Source organism: Giraffa tippelskirchi, chromosome 2 (genome assembly GCF_054371585.1).
Source record: "Giraffa tippelskirchi isolate mGirTip1 chromosome 2, T2T-mGirTip1v1.2.pri, whole genome shotgun sequence".
Classification (NCBI taxonomy): Eukaryota; Metazoa; Chordata; class Mammalia; order Artiodactyla; family Giraffidae; genus Giraffa; species Giraffa tippelskirchi.
In genome coordinates, this window is record NC_137276.1 from 176,822,447 (window position 1) to 176,847,852 (window position 25,406).

A 25,406-nucleotide genomic window follows, 5' to 3' on the forward strand; every position below is an offset into this window, starting at 1 on the left:
GGCTTCCTTGGTGGTGCTAGTGGTAAAGAACCCACCTGCTAACACAGGAGACATAAAAGATGCAGGTTTGATCCCTGGGTTGGGAAGATTTCTTGGAGGAGGGCATGGCAACCCACTCCAGTATTCTTGCCTGGAGAATCCAGTGAACAGAGGAGTCTGGCAGTCTACAGTCCATAGGGTCGCAAAGAGTATGACATGACTGAAGAGACTTAGCATGCATGCATCCATGCACTGTTCATGGGTTCTTGCAGCAAGAACACTGGAGTGGTTTGCCATTTCCTCCTCCAGTAGACCATGTTTTGTCAGAACTTTTAACTATTCCCCATCTATCTTGGGTGGCCCTAAATAGAATGGCTCATAGCTTCATTGAGCTGCAAGCCCCTTTGCCATAACAAGGCTGTGATCCATAAAGGGTAAAAATCCTCTATATGCCACCTATTCATTCCTCCTTCCACTCCAACCTCTAACAGCCCTTAATCTTTATACAGGCATCATAGTTTTGCTTTTTACCAGAATGTCATATAGTTATAATCATATAATATGTAGCCTTTTCAGATTGGCTTCTTTCACTTATTAATATGCTTTTAAGTTTCCTCCTCCACCTTTTCATGTCTTGGTAGCTCATTTCTTTTTAGCGCTGAATAATATTAAATTATACATTTTTGTGTCTATATATTTACAGATACCAATATATTATCACTTTCAACTATTTTATATATCATTATCCCTATTTTTATTATCTTGGTCATCGTGGGATCCATTTGGCTTTTGAAAAGCAATGGCTACAGGTACTGACTGGTGTTTTCTATTTGTTGGCTTTATTGGGTTAGAAAGAAGTCAGAAATATTGAACTGGCTGATGGGTAAAATTAAGATGTTAGTATCAGTTCTCCCATAATCAGGAAATATGTCCTGAAAATAATATACTTGGACTACTCTGAATGATGAGGGCGATTTTTCTAGGTTAGTTAGACATGCAAGTGTAGCGAATTAGGCCATTTAGGGCCAGATCTTGGGTGAAACCGCGCATGCTATTTTCTATTTGGGAGGTGAATTATAGTAATTCATGTCATGTACCAAAGATGAGGTGCCACATATATTCTATTACATCAAGGTTCTTTGTGTAATTTTACTTCCCTTTCCAAAATTCAGAATTATTTAGGTAAATTAACTACAAGCAGTATTCTTCACTCATTTCTGATAGTTCATTTATGATTTATTATAGCTTCTATCAAAATGAACAGTTGTCAATAGCATATTGTTTTGATTTTCCATTTTCAATCTGAATAATAATGTTTTAACTTTCACTGCAGCTTATTTTTATTTTTACAGGAAATGTAAATTAAAAAAAACAGAACATGCTCCAGTTGTTGAAGAGGTAAGATGAGATTAAAAAGATTATTTGCAAACTTTCAAGCTATGTAGTCTGAAAAATCTAGCCATATAATTTGTAATTTGTACCAGTATTAGTATTTTAGTTGAAAAATAAAAATTCTAATTTTACAATTCTGTCAGGTGTACTTATTTTGTTAACTATCTACCAAGCACTATTTATACAAAGCCCAAATCCCTATTTTTATTTCAAGAACTGCATCCTACAAAGATATAATGTTTGCCTCATTTGGACTGTACTCTTTGAGAAACTGAGTTGTTATTTCCTCTCCCATTAAACTATTTCTAATTCTTGATTTCCTTTTTTCAATAGCATCATTATTTCCCTCTTAATCAAGTTTAAAACCTATCCAGCTCTGTAATCTCTTATAACCAATAGTTTATTAAGTCTTCAGCTCTCTTCTGAAATACATCTTGTATCACTTCATTCTTCTCCATAGGTAGTTAGTGATTTCTGGCTTTTTGAACTGATTTTAACCTTGGGTTATTTCTTAGGATGAAATGGAACCCTATGCCAGCTACACAGAAAAGAACAATCCACTTTATGATATTACAAACAGGGTGAAGACATCTCAGGTATTACAAAGTGAAGCTGATGGGGTGAATCTTCATACTATATATGTTCCTGCAATGTAGCTCCAGGACAAGTGAATCAAGATACAGTACAGATACTGTTTTGATATTAGAGTTCTGGAATGGAAGGTTTATTTTGAAATTAGCTTTTTAAAGATTCTTAGAAGAGAGAGACATTCTAGAGGATGTGTATTTATGTCTTTATACAATCGAAATTTTAGAATTTTAGCTGTTATGAGCTAGTTCTTTGAAGAACTGACATTATTACAAAGAAAGCATATGCTCATGACTAAATATTCAAATTGTTCAGTACAGTAGATGATGAAAACTGAGTTATTTCAGATAACTCCACAAAGGGGACAGTTACCAACAGTTTTTATGTAATATAGAAAATTTCTATGTGCATATGCCTTATCTATATGTGCATGGTATATATGTACACTTATATGTTCACTTACATATACATACACATATCCCTGTCAAGACACAAATGGGAACATACCATAATTTTATTCTTTACTTACAGAAAGTTAATAATATAATATATCCTGGAGATCTTTCATATCAACACAAGCAGAGCTACCTCATTCTTCTTAATGATTACTACAATCCCATTGTATGTAACAGAATTTAATTTGATTAACCACAAATCTAGTGGTGGACATTTAGATTGTTTTGTTTGTTTTGCTATTATAAACAATACTACATAGAATGTTTCTTGTGTATTCATCTCTTTGTATGTGTTTGAACATATTTGTAAGATAATTTCCTTGAGTGAAATTGCCAGGTCAAAGGGTTTGTGCATCTTTATTATTGACTGATAGGTCAAATTGTATCAATTTACATTCCCTCTAGTCCTATTTGAATGTGCCTTTTCTGTTATTTTAATATCCATAAAATGTAAACCTTCTGTTAGCAAATATAGATTATAATAATTTCACTATTTAATAAAACTGAATTTATAATTTTCTTTTGTGTGTGTGTGTGTATGGGGTGAGGAGAGAGGAGGACACATATATGAGGACATTAGCTTCTTCTGAAATTATTATATCTCTATAGAGGAGGTACTGTTATCTAATAATATATGATAAATTGGAAATGTGTATTTTTATGGTATACATTTTATTGTGAGGTATTTCTCAAGTAGCAAATGTTTATTGACTATATAATCATCTAAATATGCATTATTGAGGACTTGGGATATTTTTAAAGTATGATCTATATGCTAAAGGAATACCCATGGGATGACATGGCCCTTTCTTCCATTTTTCTGTGGAATAAAATATTGGGAGTGTATATATTAATCATTTTTAATATTATGAAAAAATATATTTTATTGTGAAAAATAAGTCTATTTACTTCATAGCAGGAAAAATGACCCTGGAGAAGGAAATGGTGACCCACTCCAGTATTCTTGCCTGGAGAATCCCATGGACTGAGGAGCCTGGCAGGCTACAGTCCATGTGGTCACAAAGAGTAAGACATGACTGAGTGACTAACACACACACACACAGGAAACAATGATACTGAAAATGAAAATTTTTTAACATGGTAGAAATTAAACAATATCCATTCATTCTTCAATTGTGCCATTTGAAACATTTGACGCTATTTAGTTTTATTAATATTTTGTCTCCCTAAAGACATTTTGGTTACTCTGAGCTTTGTCCTTAAAAGGATTGTTAGTCTATTTTGGATGTAAAACTAATACACATATCTAAACTAATATACATATCATGTGACACGTGACACATGATATTTTAACCAAACCAATTTGGCTTGGTCAAGAAAACAGTCCATTAAGTTTCTGCATATAAATATTACCAAGAAGTGTGCACAATATAACCTTGTCCTTGATATTTTCTTAACTCTTCATCCATCCCCTTATTGGGATGAGGTTCACTCTTAGATTCAAGAATATCTGTTTAAGTATTTTACATCTTAACTCAATAATGTCAAAACAGTCATGTCAAATGACATCATAGTAAAGACTTCAATGTAGTTTATAATGTCAAATTACACTTTACAGAAAATAAATATATTCAAATCTACTACAAGGTTGTTAAACATAGTTGAAAATAAGAATTATGTGGGGAAATAAAAAATATATAGATTCCTCAAATCCTCTCTAGATCTGTGGAATCAGAGAATCTAGAAATTGGACTTAGTGTGTCAGGTTTCCCAGGCAGTAGTAAGATGGAATTAGTCAAGATAAAAGTTAATTAGGGGTGAAAGGTTATACTTTTGAAAGATTAAAGGGTTTGGAAACAGAGGAGGACAAGTTTTTAGACTAGAATGCTAGTCTGAACAAAACTTGTGAAAAGAAAGAAGGGAGAAAGCAGGATGGAAGATAGGGAGCCTCATATAACAACTAAGAACTGTCAAAATAATGGCCAAACCAACAAGAAGCACTGGAGCAAGGATTGCTTCTAAAAGGAGTCTTTTATGAGCAGAGACGGTCAAACTCTGATACGCCTTCAAGCTTAGTCAATGGTTGGGAAGAGTATGGCCTCAGCTTGAAAGCTGAAATGAAGGTTGAAGAATGAACTAAACTGAAGAATTTAAACTTTTAATGAGAGAATTTAAGCTATTCACATTTGTTGTGATTAATTACATGTGAAGTGTTAGTCACTCAGTCGTGTCCGACTCTTTGTGACCCCATGGACTCTAGCCTGCCAGGCTCCTCTGTACATGAAATTCTCCAAGGAAGATTATTGGAGTGGATTGCCATTTCCTTCTCCAGGGCATCTTCCAGACCCAGGGGCTGTACCCTGGTCTCTTGCATTGCAGGCAGATTCTTTACTGTCTGAGCCACCAGGGAAGCCTCACATATTTGGCTATATTTCTACAATCTTACTTTACATGTCTCATTTACTATGGATGATTATTATCAACAAAAAAAGAGGTAGCAAATGCTAGCAAGGATGTGAAAAAAGAGAATTCTTGTACACTGTTGGTAGAAAAGTAAACTAGTAAACTGTTATGGAAAACAGTATGGAGATTCCTCAAGAAATGAAAACTAGGACTACCACAAGATTCAATAATCCTTCTTCTAAGTATATATCGAAAGGAAATGAAACTATTATCTTGAAGCGATATCTGTACTTTCAGTTTCATTGAAGCATTATACACTACAGTCAAGGTATCAACCTGAGTACACATGTTGATGGATGAATCGATTAAGAAATGTGGTATGCATATGCAATGGGTTACTCTTCAGCCTTAAAATAAGAAAGGAAATCCTATCATCTGTGACAGCATGGATGAAACTGGAAGGCATCATGCTAAGTGAAATAGGCCAGAAAGAAAAAGATAAAAGTTGCATGGTTATCATTTATATGTGGAATCTAAAGGAAAAAAGTCAAAATCATAGAAACAGAGAGTAGAATGATGATTATCAGGGTTTGGGATGTTGGGGAAATGGGGAAATGCTGGTCAAAGGGTACATGCCTTCAATCATAAGATGAATAAGTTCTAGGAATCTAATGTACAGCATGGTGACTGTAGTTAATAATTCTGTATTTTACACTTGAAACCTGCTAATTTCAAATATACAAAAAAAGTTACTATATGAGGTTATGGATTTTGTTTTAAAAAATTTCCTGTGACCGATGTTAGAAATGACTACCACCAAATACTATATTAAATCTCTGTCAGAGGTACTAAAGAAAAATTTGGAAAGGGTGTGAATTTCCCTAAAAATTAGGTGTAGTGAGGAACTACAGAACATCCTAACCACTTAGAGGTATCCCTTATGGGCTTCCCTGGCGGCTCAGATGGCAAAGAATCTGCCTGCAATGCAGGAGACCTGGGTTTGATCCCTGGGTCGGGAAGATCCCCTGAAGAAGGGAACAGCTACCCACTTCAGTACTCTGGCCTGGAGAATTCCATGGACAAAGGAGCCTGGCATGCTACAGTCCATGGGGTCACCAAGAGTCGGACACGACTGAACGACTTTCACATCCCTTATGGATGGATCGTTCATATAATAATATCTCAAATTATTTCTCCCATCCATGTGTTGCAGCTTCTGAAATTAGCCCTGTAAAGGTTCTAAGTTTGCAACCAAATTCCTTTCCATTATCCTAAATTTACCAACATACAAGATTTGAGATCTAGACCTGACTTTCCTTTTTTTTTTTTCACCCTACTTCCCACTTGTGCTGGACACACCAGAAATACACCAGATACATATTTTTAAGGTGGACTTTACAATGTATAGTTTTAACGCCTGGTTTACAACTAAATATGTTGTGAACATTTTCTCTATTACCACCATTAAAATAATCGCATTCTATGGAGAAATCATAATGAATTAACCTCTCTTAATACACTGGGAGACTTCAGATAGAATTTTTTTCAAGGAGACTTTATTCTCTACAAATCCTTGAAAAAACATGTGTTCGCATCTTATACAGCTTGCTATAGATGATAGAAACTTGCCCTTCAACTTAGCTTTTTGACTTGTTTCTCTTTACCCATTCAATCAACTAAGTAATCCATTTTATTTTCTCAACTCTCTCTCATTTGCTCTCACTTTTTTACCTAGTCTCCCAGGGGCACATGCAGAGCTCCATTACTTCAGCATCCTGACTCTTACCTCTAATATCTGCCTCATCTCTTCCTTGCTCCCCTTACAAGTATTTCTTTTCTTCCCAAGATACTATCTTAATTAATTTGATCAACTATATCCAATGTTTTATACTCAGTTCCACATTGGGAGTAACCTTTAATAATCTGAAGATAGAATTCAATTGTTTAAAGGAAACTATTAGTAAACTTTTGCTAGAATTACATGTATCAGAAGCACAGGGCTTTGGCATAATACATGGCCTACTTTTTTTAAAGCAGTTTTTTGGGGAAAGCAGGGCAGAGGAAAGTAGTTGGTACTTTAAGGAAATGTTAGAGACCATAGGGAAATGTATCCATTCTTTCAAGGCAACTAATGAATGATCATCTCTCAGGTGGGTTATTGGAGGGACAGATCATGAAATTTGCATGACAAATGTTGCATGTAAATATGGGTTAATACCTGTATAGCAAGGAAGCATAAGAGCAAACGCAGACAGTGTTAATTCTGGAGTTCCAGCAGCTGTGAGGTGCTCATCCCAACCAGGTAGGAATGACTGAGGAATGCAGCGAAGCTGGCCATGCCAGCATTTACACATGGAACACTTCCTGGGCAACCAGGTATCATGGGGCACAGAACCACACACTTCCCTTCATGTATGTCAAGCTTACAGTTCCATCCATTGAGGAAAGGTAGGTACAAAAGGACCCCAGGTTCTGTTTAGTTCTTTACTGTTCTGGATTCCCGTCAATAGTATAAACTGGGAAGCCCAATGACCAAGAGCAGGCTCCTTCTGGGGCTGAAGGCCGTTATCTCTGAAGGGCAGGTCTCCCTGTGAGGACAGGCTAGTTCATGGTGGCCCAATCCAGCAACTAATCCCAGTTTAAATGTTCTGGAAAAAGCCATGATCAAAATCACCCTGGAAGAGAAACGCTCCATCTTCCTTTGGTCCATGGCCCACAGGATGGTCCTAATAAATGTTTTGGCTATAAATTTCAGGGAGATTCTCCTTCCTCAGCCACATCTGACTTTCAATTTTTAAATTGAAACTTTTACTGAGATAATTATAGATTCACATGCAACTGTAAGAAGTAACACAGAGACCTCTGTGCACCATTCCCAGTTTGCCCTACTGATAATGTGTATGAGTTGTTCAGTTGGGTCCAACTCTGCAGCCGCATGGACTGTAGCCCGCCAGACTCCTCTGCCCATGGAATTCTCCAGGCAAGAATACTGGAGTGGGTAGCCATTCCTTTCTCCAGGGGATCTTCCTGATCCAGGGATCAAACCCTGGTCTCCTGCATTGCAGGCAGATTCTTTACCATCTGAGCCACCAGGGAAGCCCATCCTAATGATAACATTATGGTAAATAATAGCATAATATCACAACCAGAGGACTTCCCAGGTGGCACAGTGGTAGAGAATCTGCCTGCCAATGCAGGAGACACAAGACACGCAGGTTTGAGCCCTGGGTTGGGAAGATTCTCTGGAGTAGGAAATGGAAACCCACTCTAGTATTCTTGCCTGGAAAATTCCAAGGATAGAGGAGCTTAGTTTTAGTCCATGGGGTTGCAAAGAATTGGACATGACTGAGCACACACAACCAGAATATTGACAGTAATAAAATTCACCAATTAAAAAAATTAAAACTTTAATCTTCAGGTGTGTTGAGGAATTATCTATCTGGTGACAAGAATCTGATTCCAATGTTTTTTCCACAAGAAATTTTCATTAATCTTTCCTTTGGGTAATAAAACAGAAACCTATGTTAACCATTTGTTTATCGAACAAACCTGAAGGGAAGGATTACTGTTTGTTTAAGAAGATGAAAAGGAGAATTTATAAGCAGAAACTCACACCCTTAAGTCTTCACTGACCCCTTCTACATAGAAAACCCAAGTTAACACTGCATTGACTCTGTAGATTGCTTCCCCCACCCCACCACCCTCTATTTTGTGGCAGAAAGCAGCATATCCTAAAATGCCTTAGCCAGAAACAAACAGAATAAAGAATAAAAAAGAAACAAAGCAGAAATTATGAAGTAGAGGAGGGTAACATCATCTGCAGGGTGTGAAGGTGTGAGCGTGAGTGTGCAGGCAGGTCGGGCAGAGGCAATGAGGACCTGGCCTGGCTCACAAAAGATCCGAGCTTGTGGAGTGGGCAGAGGTGTCCCCTGTCAGGGATGGCATAGCACTAAGGCCACGTTCAGAAAAAAGCAGTGGGGCAGCTGCGGCTGGAGCCAGGTTGGAAGTGCCTGAGAAATGTCAGGTGCAGCATTATCGTGATCCCTGGTCCCCTCCCTATCTGTGGAAGTGCAGGGCTTGTGCATAGGATTTGCTGGATGGATCAGAGTAAAATTGCACCAGATGGGCTTTAAGTCCAGATTGCAGACTGATCCCTGGCCCCAGCCCAAGTTTGGCAGGGGGTCATATGAGTGGAGAACTATTAGCATTATGGTCTTTATGAGTGTTTTAAATACTCTGTGTTTTTTGTATTAAAGTGCATACTTCTAGAATGAGAGATCATGTTTGGCTTCTGTCATAAACCACACAACAAATTACCAAACACACACACACACACACACACACACACACACACGATACAATGCAAGGGAAGGAAAGCTATCCATGAAAATATCATCATGTCTATCCTGGTTGTACAGCTCTGTCATTGATCAAATTAGATAAGTTACTTCTCTACTTCCCCATTTATAAAAATGAATATACTGATGCATGTCTCATAAGAATCATTTAAACATTATCTGGGATATAACTCAATCAATTACAATTAGATCTGAATAGTTGGTCAAATGCATATGTTTCTCTGGAGAGAAATAAACGTGTAAAAGCAGAAATCAGGAAGTTCAGTCATTATCACCTAACTCTCCAAATAGGAAATGCTTCCTCTTAAATTTCTCCTGAGCTGCAAACACAGTGAAGTTAAGAGAGCAGGGGATTTCTCATTAGTGCTTATGTGGGAGATAAGGAGAAGAAAAAGACGACAGCTACGTATATGGAAGGAAAAGAGAGAAGTAAGGATAGGAAGAAGAAGAGGGGAACTCCCTCCAGAAGACGTCTTCAGCTTTTGGGATACTTGTCACAATTTTTCTGCCTTTCACAGCTGGTGAGTCCGTTGGGAGTGGTGGTGGGGAAGGGTGAAAGGTGCTGGAGTGAAGCAGAGGAAACCATGTTGAGAAAGATACTTTAGATTGTTTTCCACCAGAATTTTTATGTCTTTTAAAAATCTCAATTTCATTCTTCTTTTTCTAGTTTCCTCAGGTAACAATTTTAGAACAGTCCTTGCATGGGGATCTAATGCTCTGCATTTCTAATGAGCTACCAAGTGATGTTGATATTGCTGGGATGTAGATCAACGCTGAGTAGCAAGGTTTTAAAGAATTCTTGTTTTTTGAAAAAAGACATTTGTGATAATTCTAAGACTGCATCTTCATGCCATTTGCAAAAAAAACCCCAAAAAACTCCTAAAATAAAGCAAAACCAAAAAAGGAGTCTAAGAATGAACTCACTCATAAATGTTAAATATCCTTATAAATGGGTACAAGCTATTTAAGCCATGTTAGGGGATTTTTTTTTAGGAACTCCAGAGGCAGTGTGATGTAGAAAAGTATGCTTGTTCCCTGTGCTCCCCCTTCCTGACTGTGGAAGCTTTGAGTCTCTGCTCTGCCCTTCAGAGGTAGATTTCTCATTTGCACAACAGGGGTAGCCATTTCTCCCTGTAGAGAGTTCGTGAGTATATAAGTGCCTCTCACATAGTATAGACGTGCCTCTCATGTAGAGGATGCTCAGTTAAGATTAGGTTTCTTATCTCTTTCCTATCTTATCTTTTGAAGAATCTATTTATAAATAACTACCAGTTTTGCACTCAAGATTTATTTATAAGATTTATTTATTTATAATTTATTATCTTTTTATTCATTCTTAGTGCATTATGACAGGGCACTTTAATTATTAGGCTGTGTTACTGTACATAATTAAAATGAATAACACTTCTCTTATTTTAAAAAGTGTTTTATAAGTGTTTTTAAACTGACCTAGAGTGATCTTCTTTCCAGGTATTTTGGATTATCAGGGAAGTTTTGATAGGAGAATACTGGGCTTCGGGTCAAAATATCTGACTTTGAGATGTAAACATGGTCACTTACCAAGACTACCAAGACGCTTGAAATTGTGTGTTGTCTTTTATCCATCTCTGCATAATTCATGGTACCTATCACAATATTTCAAATACACTAATGATGATATTTCTTGAGCACTTATTACATGCGAGATGCTTTTCTAAGTGCTCTACATGTATTTGTTCATTTAATCATAATACTCCTAAAAGGAATATTACTCCTATTTAAGGGGAATGAAATTGAGACACAGAGGAGCTAAGTGATATATTTCACTATATCTAAGCTGCAATATTTTTTCACATTTTAACATCTCCAGAATGGGATGTGTATCAGTCAGAGTCCCAGCAGTCAACAACCAGCACGCTTTGAGTAACTCAGGGAGAGTTCCACAAAAGCATGCATGCTTTAAAAGATACGGTTTCCATAACCAATAAGAGATAATGAAGGACCTGGTGTCTTGCAACTGCTGGAAGGCATTACACTCCTTGGCCTGAAGTTACAAGATGAAGGAATCTGAAGAAAGCAGTGTTTTTGAGAGGGTGCCTACAGGACGAAGGCTATGGGAGTGGTACATAGGCAAACCCTAACACCAGCACAGGAAAAATGGAGTACTCTGACCTCACTCTCCTTCCACCTCTGATCTACATTTGTTGTCAATGCCTCCAAGAAGTCAGCCTCTTAGGACACAGAGAATGGCAGAAAAGATTGGAGAATTGATCTGGAGGAGCAAATGGAGCATATTCCAGCACAAGATGCATCCTACAATAGAGACCATGTCATGAGTAATTGGCAGAGCATTTTGTCTCCTACTGTTTCATAATCAATATGTTATAAATTAGTATCATTCTTTTATTTGATAAAGCACAGAAACTTTTTCAAGGTTACACAGTTAGAAGACAGTTGTGGCAGAATTTGCACCCAGATAATCTAACTCAAGAGCCCATGCCCTTAACCAGCATGCACTGTAAGTAGATCCTTGTTAAATAGTCACAGATATGTTGCTTTTTAAATTTTTTTTTTCTGTTCTCATTTACAGCATCTCCAGAAGTGACACTACTTCAGGGGAAGAATAAAACTTGAGTATGCAAAGGTTGCAGGGAAGCCAGCTTGCACAGATTTTCTGAGCCCCAGAAAATTGCATCACTGAGCATGAACCTAGGATTAACAGGACAGTGACTGTACAGAGCACATGCCACTGGGTAGGCAACAATGTATATTATGTGACCTGCTTTGTTTTATGTTTGAACAGGAGCAAGAGTCTAACCATAGATGAGGAGGCTTGCAGTAACTGATCTAATTATCATAACTTCTTTCCAAACAAGTGTCATCACCTATTGACGTACTTGGTTATCACCTCAGGAAATTCTAATTGACTCACATTGAATTTTTTCATTTTGTCTTATTTCCTCTTTCAAGTTTTCCTCTCTCTTCTGTCTTATTATTGGACTGAGGTTGATTTTCTCAGATAAAATTCACACTCTATTTTTTTTATCTCTTTATCGGTTCTTAGTGCATTCTGACAGTGCATTTTAAGTATTAGGTTGTGCCACCACTTAATTTTCTTTTCGATTGTGTCTAATCAGGTTTTTAATTTACCCACTGAGATTTGATTCCAATAATTGTATTTTTCATTTTTAAAAGTTTAGTTCTTTCATTTTATTTCCTTTTTCCTCTTTTCTTTTTTAACCATGTTAATCACATGTTATTTTCCATAGTGGAAAACCATAGTGGTTTTCACACTATCTTATTATTTCTAGTTATTGTGTTGCCAATTCTGGTGGTTGCTGTAATAGAAAAACCGAATTATAGAAGAGATAGTGACCATTAAATGGTAAATGGGAGTGAGAAGAATTTAGAGAGTACTTTATACAGGGGATAAAATTTGAATGAGGTCTGAGGGATAAATTGAAGTTTAAAAAGTTAATTAGGCTGACAAAGTAAAAAGAGGGCATTTTATTTTATTTATCAATAATAGCAATAGTCAATTTACAATGTGCTAGTTAGTATCTGCTGCTTATCAAAGTGATCCAGTTATGCATATACATATATCCACTCTTTTTTAGATTTTGTTACCATAAAGGCTGTTACAGAGTACTGAGTAGAGTTCCCTGTGCTATAAAGTAGGTCCTTATTAGTTATCTATTTTATATATAGTAGTGTGTATATGTCAATTCCAATCTCCCAATTTATCCTTCGGCTCATCCCTTTTCCCCTTGCACTTAGCCGCTCAGTCGTGTCTGACTCTTTGTGATGCTATGGATTGTAGCCTGCTAGGCTCCTCTGTTCGTGGGATTTCCCAGGCAAGAATACTGGAGCAGGTTGCCACTTCCTATTCTAGGGGCTCTTCCCGACCCAGGGATCGAAACTGCGTCTCTTGTGTCTCCTGCGTTGGCAGGAGGATTCTTTACCACTGAGCCACTGGGGAAGCCCCATCCCTTCCCCCATGGTAACTGTAAGTTTGTTTTCTACATCTGTGACTGTATTTCTGTTTTGTAAATAGGTTCATTTGTACCATTTTTTAGATTCCACATATAAGCGATATCATATGATATTTGTCTTTCTCTGTCTGACTTTACTCAGTATGACAATCTCTGGGTCCATTCATGGCACTGCAAATGGCATTATGTTGATCTTTTTTATGGTTCAGTGATATTCCATTGGATATACGTAGCACATCTTCTTTATCCATTCCTCCATTGATGGGCATTTACGTGGCGTCAGTGTCCCGGCTATGGTAAGTAGTGCTGCAATGAACATTTTTGAACTTTGGTTTTATCTGAATATATGCCCAGGAATGGGATTGCAGGATCACATCATAGCTTTATTTTTACTTTTTAAAGAAACCTCCATACTATTCTCCATAGTGGCTGGCTGTACCAATTTACATTCTCACCAACAGTGTAGGAGGGTTCCCTTTTCTCCACACCCTCTCCAGCATTTACTGTTGGTAGATTTTGTGATGATGGCCATTCTGACTGGTGTGAGGTGCTAACTCATTATAGTTTTGATTTACTTTTCTCTGATAACTAATGATGCTGTGCATCTTTTCGTATGTCTCTTGGCCATCTGTCTTCTTTGGAGAAATGTCTATTTAGATCTTCCGCCCACTTTTTAATTGGACTGTTTGGGTGTTTTGATATTGAGCTGCATGAGCTGCTTGTATATTTTGGATATTAATCCCTTGTCAGTCACATCATTTGCAAATATTTTCTCCCACTCTGAGGGTTGTCTTTTCATTCTGTTCATGGTTTCCTTTGCTGTGCAGAAGCTTTTAAGTTTAATTAGGTCCCACTTGTTTATTTTTGTTTTTATTTTCGTTATTCTAGGAGATGGATCAAAAAAGATCTTGCTTGTGATTTATGTCACAGAGTGTTTTGCTTTTGCAAAGAGTGTTTCACCTATGCAAAGAAGGAAGTGGAGATGATTTGTTTGGAATTAATATGTTTTACAGATGAGTTGGAAACGCAGATTCAAAGGAAATTAGAATGGGATTCAGATTTTGAAGTCATCTTCTTATAAGCAATGAATCAAATTTTTCTAGACAAAGATGTTGAGTTGGATAGAGAAGCAAGCACAAGATAGAATCTGGGAAACACCACATTTTTAGGAATGGTCCAAGGAACAGAATCGAATAAAAGAGGCAGAGTGGAGTCCATGGGGAAGGAAAATCAATGGAAACCAATGAAAGAGTTTGAGGGAGGAAGAGACAAAAATTTCAAGTTCCTTCAAGATGTCAGGTAGAATACAAATTTTAAATGTGCTTTGAATTAATCAGTGGATCATTGATGACTGTCATAAAAGCCATGGGGAGGGCTATAAAAACTGCTCTCCAGGCAGTTTTTGATTATATATATATTTTAAAAAAACCTTACTGTGAATAATACCAGGAAATATCCCCAAATACCTTACTGAGGTTCTTTTTGTATAATATCATAATATTAAGTAGCACATTGGTCAAGGAGTTTTTTTTATCAGAATGCTGACATTTGATGTCTTATCTGCAGAACCCTTTCCAAAGAACTTTCATGGAACATTTGGGCAAAATTTCACTAGAAAATTCTTAGAGAAAAGCAAAATACCTGACTTTTTCCAGATTCCTTTGCTACTTTGAGCAAAAAAGAATTATTAACATCAATAATACACTATAGATTAACTTGACTTGTCAATAAGGAATGTACTTTTAAGATATTACTTGTACTTGTAATTAAAGTTCTTGAGCCTCCAGGTTATTCCACCCCTCGGACTCAGCCTTAAGTTTCTCTTTCCTTCTAGGCATTCTGACTATTGTGGGATCCATTGCTTTCTGGAAGTTTACTGGATGCAAGTTATCTATTAGTTAATCAAAATGGACTTTACATTCAAAGTATATTTATTTAAATGGGAAATCCCTAGGCAGCAAAATTTATCATCCTTCTATGCTACCTCGATAGTCCTAGTATTCAATACTAATGGCACTGGTAAAAACAACTACTAAAACAAAACAGTAGCAACAGCAGCAACCAACAACAAACAACAATAATTGTCGTTATTTGAATGTTTACTAGTCTGCCAGGCACTGTACCATATGCCTCACATATCACTTAAACTATTATTTTTCTTATTAACAAGGACGGAAATATACATTGGAAGTAACTGATCATTTATGTGAAAAGCTTTTATGTCATTTATACATGTGTTTTTGGATATGTCAAGGTATAGCAGTGATCTCTGTGGGGGAATATAACACATAATTTTTAAAAAAAGATTTTTCTTTAAAAGTGTAAGTAGCTTTTTATCACAATTGCTTTGCCAACTAGAATTGTTAAAAGAGGAATAACAAGTACTAAATCAAATTACAGGGACTTCCCTGGTGGCCCAGGGGTTAAAAATCCACCTGCCAATGCATGGCACATGAGTTTGATCCCTGGTCTGGGAAGATTCAACATGCTGCAGAGCAACTAATCCCCTGCAACACAGCTACTGAGTCCCAGCTCTAGAACCTGGGAGGTGCAGCTACTGAAGCTTGAGCACCTTAGAGTCCATGCTCCACAATAAGAAAAGCCACCACGATGAGAAGCCCGAGCACCACAACTAGAGTACCCACTACTCGCTGCAACTAGAGAAAGCCCACATGCACAGCAACGAAGACCCAGAGCAGCCAAAAAATAAAAATAAACAAATAAATCAGATTATTTTTTCTTTTTCCTACATTTCCTGGCTCCCTAATGTTTTTGACACACACATAAATAAAAGAACAGTCTTTGAGCTTTCAAGCTTGTTTTAGCTTAGCTCTAGTTGAAATGTGGTCCTAGGAACCTTGCAGGAGGTCCTCAAGGTAGGCTCTACTTTCATAATAACACTAATATGTTTGCTTTTTGCACTTACAGTCTCTTGCATTCATTTTCTAGATGCTACATGGCATATGTTGATATTATTGCTTTGATGGCTTATGGAGTGAGTACTTATGTATTACTAGTGTGTGTGTTTCTAAATTTTCCTATGGCAAATTCTTTGGGATCCTCAACAATTTTTAAGGGTATGAAGACATACTGAAACTAAAAAGCCTAAGAATTACTGTTTTAGCTGAAAGAAAATATGAATTAGAACCACTTATTACTGAATTAGTCTTAAGTTGGGGGAATAAAACTTTAGAAAATTATATAAAATTATAAGATTGTCAAATGTGAAAAAGTAATGAAAATTCATGAGCTGTATAATTTGGCTTACCTGAATTGACAATAAATTACTGAATTGACTATAAATTCCTAGCTGTGGGTCTCTCTCTTTTGTTTAGAGTTATAACAAGGTTCTAGTGGTTAAGACTCAGACTCTTAAGCTGCAGAACTTCCTCTCTTTCTTTGCTTTTGTCTTGTTTTATAAATAAACATATGTATTCTGCCCATTTTCTTTAAAGTTAACACAAGCATAACTTTCGTTTTTGCTGACTAACAAACACACTCTCTAATCTTAATAACCTGCCTTTTGGACAAACACCATGTGGTTAAGCCAGTCAGTCAGTCGGCGGTATTTTGTTACTGATGCCATAGCAGACTAGTACACCATGGGACTTGGTCTAAAATGCCTTAAATATTGGTTATTTTGATGTAAATACTTTCAATTTTTAGCCTAAATAAATATTTGTTGAAGTATTCTACTTATCCCACTTATTATTCTTACCTTCCCAAATCAAATTGTTTACTGTATCTTTTTCTCTCTTTTTTTCAAATCTCCTCTTTTTCAAGATACCTTTCTAAGTCAATTCTGCCGAATATGCTAAAGTCAGCATTAACATATACTGTGGAAATATTTATCAGAGGTTCCTAGGACATACAATTTTCTCTTTAGTTATTTTTAAAATAATATATTTTATTTTATTTTGGTGAAATGTCCTTCTTATAGGACATTCAGGCAATTCAGAAAATGTAATTGCTTCAAATTCTACCACTCAAAACAACCACTCTTAACATTAGCTGAACAGTTTTCTATGAATATGTGTAAAAAGAAGAAAAGACAAATTATTTTATGAAAATTATTTCATATGAGCATGTTACCTTAAATAAAAATTATTACATTTATTGTTACTTTATTTTAAGCTGGCAAAAGGAGCAGGTGTAATTACTGAATGTGAGATAGAAATGTCCCTACCATACACAAACATGAATGTGAACTATGATCTTTGAGTGATAATGCCACATCATTATTTGTTCATCAATTGCAACAAATGTACCACTCTGGTAGGGATGATGGGGGAGGCTATGTACATGTAGAAGTAGGGGGCAAACAGAAATCGTTTGTACTTAATGCTTAATTTTCCTGTGACTCTCAAACTTCTCTAAAAAATTAAGCTTACATATAAAAAGTAAGCTCCTTTTCAGAAGCAGTATTTTCTGGTGTACCATAATGATACATAAGGCAGTCAAAAAACAAAACAAAAGTACAGCATGCCAAGTAGAGAAAGTAAATTTGCTTAAGTGTCTGTTCCAGTGAGCTTGGACTATTGCCCCCTACATATTGGGGAAAAAAAAAATCTTTACCAGATGTGACACTAATTTCTAAGTTAGAAAAAGACTATGAACAATATTAAGTACATGATGTAACTGTCCATTTTAAAACCTGCATTTTCACTGTCACTGTGTCTGGTGACTCCCTGCCATGGCAGACAAAGACCAACGTCACACTTCTTCACACCACCTTTCCTTTCACTTTCTGTTTTGTGGGTTTTATGTTATTTTTACATAAGTAAGTGTTAGTCGCTCAGTCGTGCCTGACTCTTTGCGACCCCATGGACGGCAGCCCACCAAGCTCCTCTGTCCATGAGATTTTCCAGGCAAGGATACTGGAGTGGGTTGCCATTTCCTTCTCAAATATATATTTCCTTCTTCAATATATGTATTTTGACATATTGAAGGTTAAAACACTTGTGTTCTTTATAAATAATTCTCTCGTGTTTAAACTATATATTTAAATGGATTTATTGTTCATCGATAAAGGACAGAAATGGTATGGACCTAACAGAAGCAGAAGATATTAAGAAGAGGTGGCAAGAATACACAGAAGAAATGTACAAAAAAGATCTTCACGACCCAGATAATCACGATGGTGTGATCACTCACCTAGAGCCAGACATCCTGGAATGTGAAGTCAAGTGGGCGTTAAAAAGCATCACTACGAACAAAGCTAGTGGAGGTGATGGAATTCCAGTTGAGCTATTTCAAATCCTCAAAGGTGATGCTGTGAAAGTGCTGCACTCGATATGCCAGCAAATCTGGAAAACTCAGCAGTGGCCACAGGACTGGAAAAGGTCAGTTTTCGTTCCAGTCCCAAAGAAAGGCAATGGCAAAGAATGCTCAAACTACCGCACAATTGCACTCATCTCACATGCTAGTAAAGTAATGCTCAAAATTCTCCAAGCCAGGCTTCAGCAATACGTGAACCATGAACTTCCAGATGTTCAAGCTGGTTTTAGAAAAGGCAGAGGAACCAGAGATCAAATTGCCAATATCTGCTGGATCATCGAAAAAGCAAGAGAGTTCCTTAAAAACATCTATTTCTGCTTTATTGACTATGCCAAAGCCTTTGACTGTGTGGATCACAATAAACTGTGGAAAATTCTGTAAGAGATGGGAATACCAGACCATCTGACCTGTCTTTTGAGAAACCTGTATGCAGGTCAGGAAGCAACAGTTAGAACTGGTCATGGAACAACAGACTGGTTCCAAATAGGAAAAGGAGTACGTCAAGGCTGTATGTTGTCACTCTGCTTATTTAACTTATATGCAGAGTACATCATGAGAAACGCTGGGCTGGAAGAAACACAAGCTGGAATCAAGATTGCTGGAAGAAATATCAATAACCTCAGATATGCGGATGACACCACCCTTATGGCAGAAAGTGAAGAAAAACTAAAGAGCCTCTTGATGAAAGTGAAAGTGGAGAGTGATAAACTTGGCTTAAAGCTCAACGTTCAGAAAACTAAGATCATGGCATCTGGTCCCATCACTTCATGCAAAATAGATGGGGAAACAGTGGAAACAGTGTCAGACTTTATTTTTTGGGGCTCCAGAATCACTGCTGATGGTGATTGCAGCCATGAAATTAAAAGACGCGTACTGCTTGGAAGGAAGGTTATGGCCAACCTAGATAGCATATTTAAAAGCAGAGACATTACTTTGCCAACAAAAGTCCGTCTAGTCAAGGCTATGGTTTTTCCAGTGGTCATGTATGGATGTGAGAGTTGGACGGTGAAGAAAGCTGAGTGCCGAAGAATTGATGCTTTTGAATTGTGGTGTTGGAAAAGACTCTTGAGAGTCCCTTGGACTGCAAGGAGATCCAATCAATCCATCCTAAAAGAGATCAATCCTGGGTGTTCATTGGAAGGTCTGATGTTGAGGCTGAAACTCCAATACTTTGGCCACGTCATGCGAAGGGTTGACTCATTGGAAAAGACCCTAATGCTGGGTAGAATTGGGGACGGGAGGAGAAGGGGGTGACAGAGGATGAGATGGTTGGATGGCATCACCGACTCAATGGACATGGGTTTGGGTAGACTCCGGGAATTGGTGATGGACAGAGAGGCCTGGCGTGCTGCAATTCATGGGGTCACAAAGAGTCGGACACGACTGAGCGACTGAACTGAACTGATATGGCAGAAAGAGAAGAACTAAAGAGCTTCTTGATGAAAGTGAAAGAGTAGAGTGAAAAAGTTGGCTTAAAACTCAACATTCAGAAAACTGAGACCATGGCATGTGATTCCATCACTTCATGGCAAATAGATGGGGAAACAATGGAAACAGTGAGAGACTTTATTTTCTGGGATCCAAAATCACTGCAGATGGTGACTGCAGCCATGAAATTAAAAGATGGTTTCTCCTTGGAAGAAAAGTTATGACCAACCTAGACAGCATATTAAAAAGCAGAGACATTACTTTGCCAAGAAAGGTCCATCTAGTCAAAGCTATGGTTTTTCCAGTAGTCATGTATGGATGTGAGAGTTCGACTACAAAGAAAACTGAGCGCTGAAGAATTGATGTGCTTTTACTGCAGTGTTGGAGAAGACTCTTGAGAATCTCTTGGACTTCAAGGAGATCCAATCAGTCAATCAGAAAGGAAATCAGTCCTGAATGTTCATTGGAAGGACTGATGCTGAGGCTGAAACTCCAATACTTTGGCCACCTGATGCAAAGAACTGACTCATTTGAAAGACCCTGATGCTGGGAAAGATTGAAGGCAGGAGGAGAAGGGGACAACAGAGAATGAGATGGTTGGATATAGCATCACCAATACGATGGACATGAGTTTGAGTAAGCTCTGGGAGTTGGTGATGGACAGGGAAACCTGGTGTGCTGCAGTCCATGGGGTCGCAAAGAGTCAGACACGACTGAAAGACTGAACTGAACTGAACTGATCTATTGCTTTTTCTTGGATGTTTTACAACTGAAGAAGTATGAGAGGAAAAATTTAAAAAATGAGTGCTTGTATTTGTTTTTAAATTCTCTCCTGTCCTCTTTTGTTTTGATCTACTGGTAAGATGAAATAAAACCTATTGTAACTCACTCTAGTCCAGAGTATGTCTATCTCTCTGTTATGCCACTCATTGAATGTGTAGTTGGGTCTATTATCTTACAGTGTAACCATGGAGTTATTAGCACAACTAGTCTTCATTCCAAGAAAAAAATGATGAAAAAAAAAAACCCTCACAGGAGCAAAATAAAATAAGACAGAGTAATAAAGTCTTACTCATAGTCATAACCATTGAGAGACTACTGATAAAATAAAATATTGCTAAAATGTTAGAACAGATATAGAAACTGTAGCATTTTCAACACAATCAACCACATTGCCTATGGTTCAGATGTGAAATAAGCAGAGAATAGTTTCTTCTGAGCCCTGATGTTTATGATGACCACAACTGACCACACCATGAAAACCTAATACTTGGTTTGTGTGTATATGGTATATTTGCAATCGTGTGTTTAATGCTATTGACAAAATGCTTGCATTAGTGGTTGAAATGTTGGTGATAAGAATCAACCTGAACAGGAAATTCATGTGAGTAAGTATTTCAGAGCTAAATATGCACTTTAGAAAGGCAGTAGAGGAGAAAGATGAGAAAGACTGCCAAGAGAATTGGGGGGAGAAGTGCAGCGAGGCAAGCTGGCTACGGAGGGTGATGGAATAACTGGAGCCCAAGATATGTCCAAGCAGAAGCAGCTTAAGCCATGTTGATGAAAGGCTGTAAGGTCTCCACAAGTGACCTTGAAAGTGAACAGAGTTTGGCACATAGCTTACCACCAACATATATAAAAAGGTCTGACTTCTGAGAATAAAGTCAGTATGTGGGATATAACATGTTGTGTAGTTGCTAAGTGATGTCCAACTCTTTTGTGACCTCATGGACGATAGCCTGCCAGGCTCCTCTGTCCATGGATTTCCCAGGCAAGAACACTGGAGTGGGTTGCCATTTCCTTCTCCAAAGGATCTTTCCAACTCAGGGATAGAACCCATGTCTCCTGCATTGCAAGCAGATTCTTTACTGCTGAGCTACCAGGGAAGCCATGATATATTAATAACATATACAGGATTTAATTATAATAAGAAAGTTTTAGTTACTAAGTCATGTCTGACTCTTTGTGATCCCATGGACTGTAGCTCTCCAGGCTCCTCTGTCCATGGGATTTCCCAAGCAAGAATACTGGAGTGGGTTGCCATTTCCTCCTCCAGGGGATCTTCCCAACCCAGGGATCAAACCTGTGTCTCCTGCGTCTCCAGCATTGCAGGTGGATGCTTTACCACTGAGCACTAGGGAATTGAAAGGAGAAACAGGCAATTTTGTAATTATGGCTAGAGACTTCAATAAGCCACTTTCATTAATGAATACAACTAGATAGATAGTCAATAAGGAGATAGAACATTTGAACAATACTATAAACCAACTAGATCTAACAGAAATACAGAACACTCTACCCCTAAAGAAAAGAAAACACAGTTTTCATTGAGTGTGACTGAGACATTCTCCAGAACAGACTATGTGTTAGGCCACAAAACAAGTCTCAATAAATTTAAAAAGACTGAAATCATACAAAATATCTTCTCTGACAACCACTGAATGAAACTAGAGAAGTCACAAATATGTGGAAACTAAACATTTTTAAAAAATAAATAATAGAACAGAAAAGAAACCATAAGGGAATTTATAAATACATCGAGATAAATAAAAACATACTATACCAAAATTTATGGAAAACAAAAACAGTGCTCAGAGGCAAATTTATAGTTGCAAATCTCTATTTTTAAATGAATAATATTTCAAATCAATAACCTAACTGTATACCTAAGGAAGAAGACAAGAATAGCAAACTAAACAAAAAGCTGAATATATAAAAAATCTCTACTACTCAAAACCAAACAATTCAATATCAAATAGGAATTTTTCCAAGGTAGACATACAAGTAAGCACAAGCCCATGATAAGATGCTCACTGTCACTAGTCACTGCTGCTGCTGCTAAGTCACTTCAGTCGTGTCCAACTCTGTGCAATCCCATAGACGGCAGCCCACCAGGCTCCCCCACCCCTGGGATTCTCCAGACAAGAACATTGGAGTGGGTTGCCACTTCCTTCTCCAATGCATGAAAGTGAAAAGTGAAAGTGAAGTTGCTCAGTCATGTCCAACTCTTAGTGACCCCATGGACTGCAAACTACCAGGCTCCTCCATCCACGGGATTGTCCAGGCTAGAGTACTGGAGTGGGGTGCCGTTGCCTTCTCCAGTTGCTAGTCACTAGTGAAATACAAATCAAAGCCAAATGAGATATCACTTAACACCCACTAGGATCCTACTACTACTACTGCTGAAATGAAAAATATGTGTAGGCAAGGTTATAGAGGAATTGGAACTCACATATTACTAGTGGAAATGTACAATTGTGAAGTTACTGTTAACAGCAAATTGGTGAATCTTCAATAAGTTATCCATAGAAAGGGAGACAGAGACAGTAGAAAAGGAGGATGCTGAGCTCACCTTCCCCATGAACAAATCAGAAATACAATTATATGTGGAACAATTATTACTGAAAACATGGAAACTGTCAGAAAGGCTCTTCTACAACCAGCACTGTAAAGAAAGATCCACGTGAAGTTAGTTAGGAAGAGAGGAGAAGCCATCAGGTCAGAATCCAAATCTTCTCAGGAAAACAAAAGAGAAGGGGGATAAAAAAAAAAAAAAAAGAGAAGGGGGATACCATGGGCTCATGGATCCTGCCTGGAAGGAGCAAGGACTTTAAGGTGCCCCAGCACAAGGGTCCAACACTGGTATAAGATGAGTCTTTTTAGCTGTTTTGAAAACCAGTGGGACTTACTAGAGAGATGAAAGAAACCAAGATAACACTCTTTTTTCTTAAAAAAATTATTTAATTGGAGGATAATTACTTTACAATATTCTGATGGTTCCTGCCATCATTCATGTATGATGGTCCATAGATCAACATGAATCAGCCTTAGGTATACGTGTGTCCCCTTTATCCCCAAACCCCTCCAACTCCCCTCTCTCCCATACCACCCCTGTAAGTTGTTACAGAGCACTGGCTTCAGGTGCTCTGCCTCATATATCAAACTCTCACTGGTTATCTATCTTACGTATGGTAATTCATATGTTTCAATGCTATTCTCTCAAATTATCCTACCCTCTTCTTCTCCCACTGAGTCCAAAAGTCTGTTCTTTATGTCTGTGTCTCCTTTGCTGCCCTGCATGTAGGATCATCAGTACCATCTTTCTAAACTCCACACATATGCATTAATATATGGTATTTGTCTTCCTCTTTCTGACTTATTTCACTCTGTATAATAGGCTCTAGGTTCATCTACCTCATAACTGACTCAAATGTGTTCCTTTTTATAGCTGAGTAATATTCCATTGTGTGTATGTACTATAAGACTCTTGAAGAGCATTGCACATGCTTGCTTATTCCTAGGAACAACATACAAGAAACAAGATTGAAAACTGCCTGGGGCTCTAGCCAGTTTGCCAGAGAAGCCCTTGTGTACACCCAGCCACACTGGTAGCCAGCTTTATCCCCTCTTGCTCTGGCACTGCTCTCCATTGTGAAGGCTGTCCTTACCAAGAAGAGTGTGTACACTTAGAGGAAACAGAACCAGCTCAGACCCAACCCTGCTTCAGACCAGGGTGGAGGCAACCTTTACCAGCACACAAGCTCCTGCCCACATTTAGGGGGAGCTAAACTAGTTCCATGGTAGACACTAATATTTTCAGCAGGAGCAAAATCAGCTCAGTACTGTGACTCTAAACCCTCTGACCCGACTCAGTCCCTAACCAAGGAATGCACAATGGGGAAAACGTGACCCAGCACAGACATGAAGTCACTCGCCCCCAGGTCCCTTCCACTATCCCAACCAAGGCAGAGGGTTCCATCACACACATGGGGAGAAATCCAACTCTTCAGAGCTTCTGCTCCAAAACCTTGGACCTTGCCCCTGGTTTGCACCCTACCTGCCCACTCAGATAGGGTGGTGACTTCCATTAGGCACAGGAGAAGCTCACATCTGGTTCTGTCTCTACTCCTCCACCTCCAGCCTTACATCCCACCAAAGTGATGGCTGCCAGGACACCTTGGGGATATATGTGACCCATGCTCACTTCAGTTCCAGCTATCTCACAAAAACCACCAGGCACACACAGGTGGCATTGGGTGGTAATGCTCCCACTCAAGAACATCCCTTTAAGATAGGGTAGGTAACTGTTTCACCTAATTTCATAGAGACAGAGAAAGTTAAACAAAATAAGAAGACAGAGGATTATGTTTCAAAGTAAAGGACATGGAAAAAAGCCCTGAAAAACCCTAGCGAAACAGAGATAAATAATTCACCAGATAAAAGCACTAAGCACTAGTAATAAAAATGATAACTGAACTTGGGAAAAGAATAGATGAATACAGTGAGAATTTTAACAAAGAACTAGAAAATGTAAAAAAGAACCAGTCATAGCTGAAGAATGCAATAACTGAAATAAAAATTACACTAAAAAGAATTAAGAGCAGATTAGATGATAGAGAAGAATGCATAAGCAATTTGGAAGACAGAAAAATGAAAATCACCCAATCAGAGCACCAAATAGAAAAACAAATAAAAAAATAAATTTTAAGAGCGCTCTGAGACAAAATCAATCATACTAACATTTGCATTATAGGGTTCCCAAAGGAGAAGAGAGAGGAAAGTGTTGCAAGTATATTTGGTGAAATTATGGCTGA

The 25,406-nt window shown here is 37.8% G+C and overlaps 2 protein-coding genes and 1 pseudogene across 4 annotated transcripts in view; 1 reads left to right on the plus strand and 2 right to left on the minus strand.

The window, feature by feature from the left end:
* LOC145539003 (cell surface glycoprotein CD200 receptor 1-like) overlaps positions 1 to 2,932 on the plus strand; it is a 41,896-nt gene extending 38,964 nt beyond the window's left edge. Inside the window, exons 6-8 of the mRNA XM_081572232.1 lie at positions 683 to 788; positions 1,332 to 1,377; positions 1,887 to 2,932. Of these exons, the coding sequence (XP_081428358.1) occupies positions 683 to 788; positions 1,332 to 1,377; positions 1,887 to 2,027 (293 nt within the window). The 3' untranslated portion in view covers positions 2,028 to 2,932. The remainder of the gene's footprint in view (positions 1 to 682; positions 789 to 1,331; positions 1,378 to 1,886) is intronic.
* Positions 1 to 25,406, minus strand: part of LOC145539006 (uncharacterized) — a 207,820-nt gene that overhangs the window by 39,250 nt on the left and 143,164 nt on the right. For all 3 annotated transcript variants that reach the window (XR_014077495.1, XM_081572246.1, XM_081572245.1), the window contains one exon: positions 21,896 to 21,946. Coding sequence is in view for 2 of the 3 variants with exons in the window: in XM_081572246.1 (XP_081428372.1) it covers positions 21,896 to 21,946 (51 nt within the window). In the remaining variant the exon portion in view is untranslated. The remainder of the gene's footprint in view (positions 1 to 21,895; positions 21,947 to 25,406) is intronic.
* Positions 6,950 to 7,473, minus strand: LOC145538370 (protein CRIPTO3-like; annotated as a pseudogene).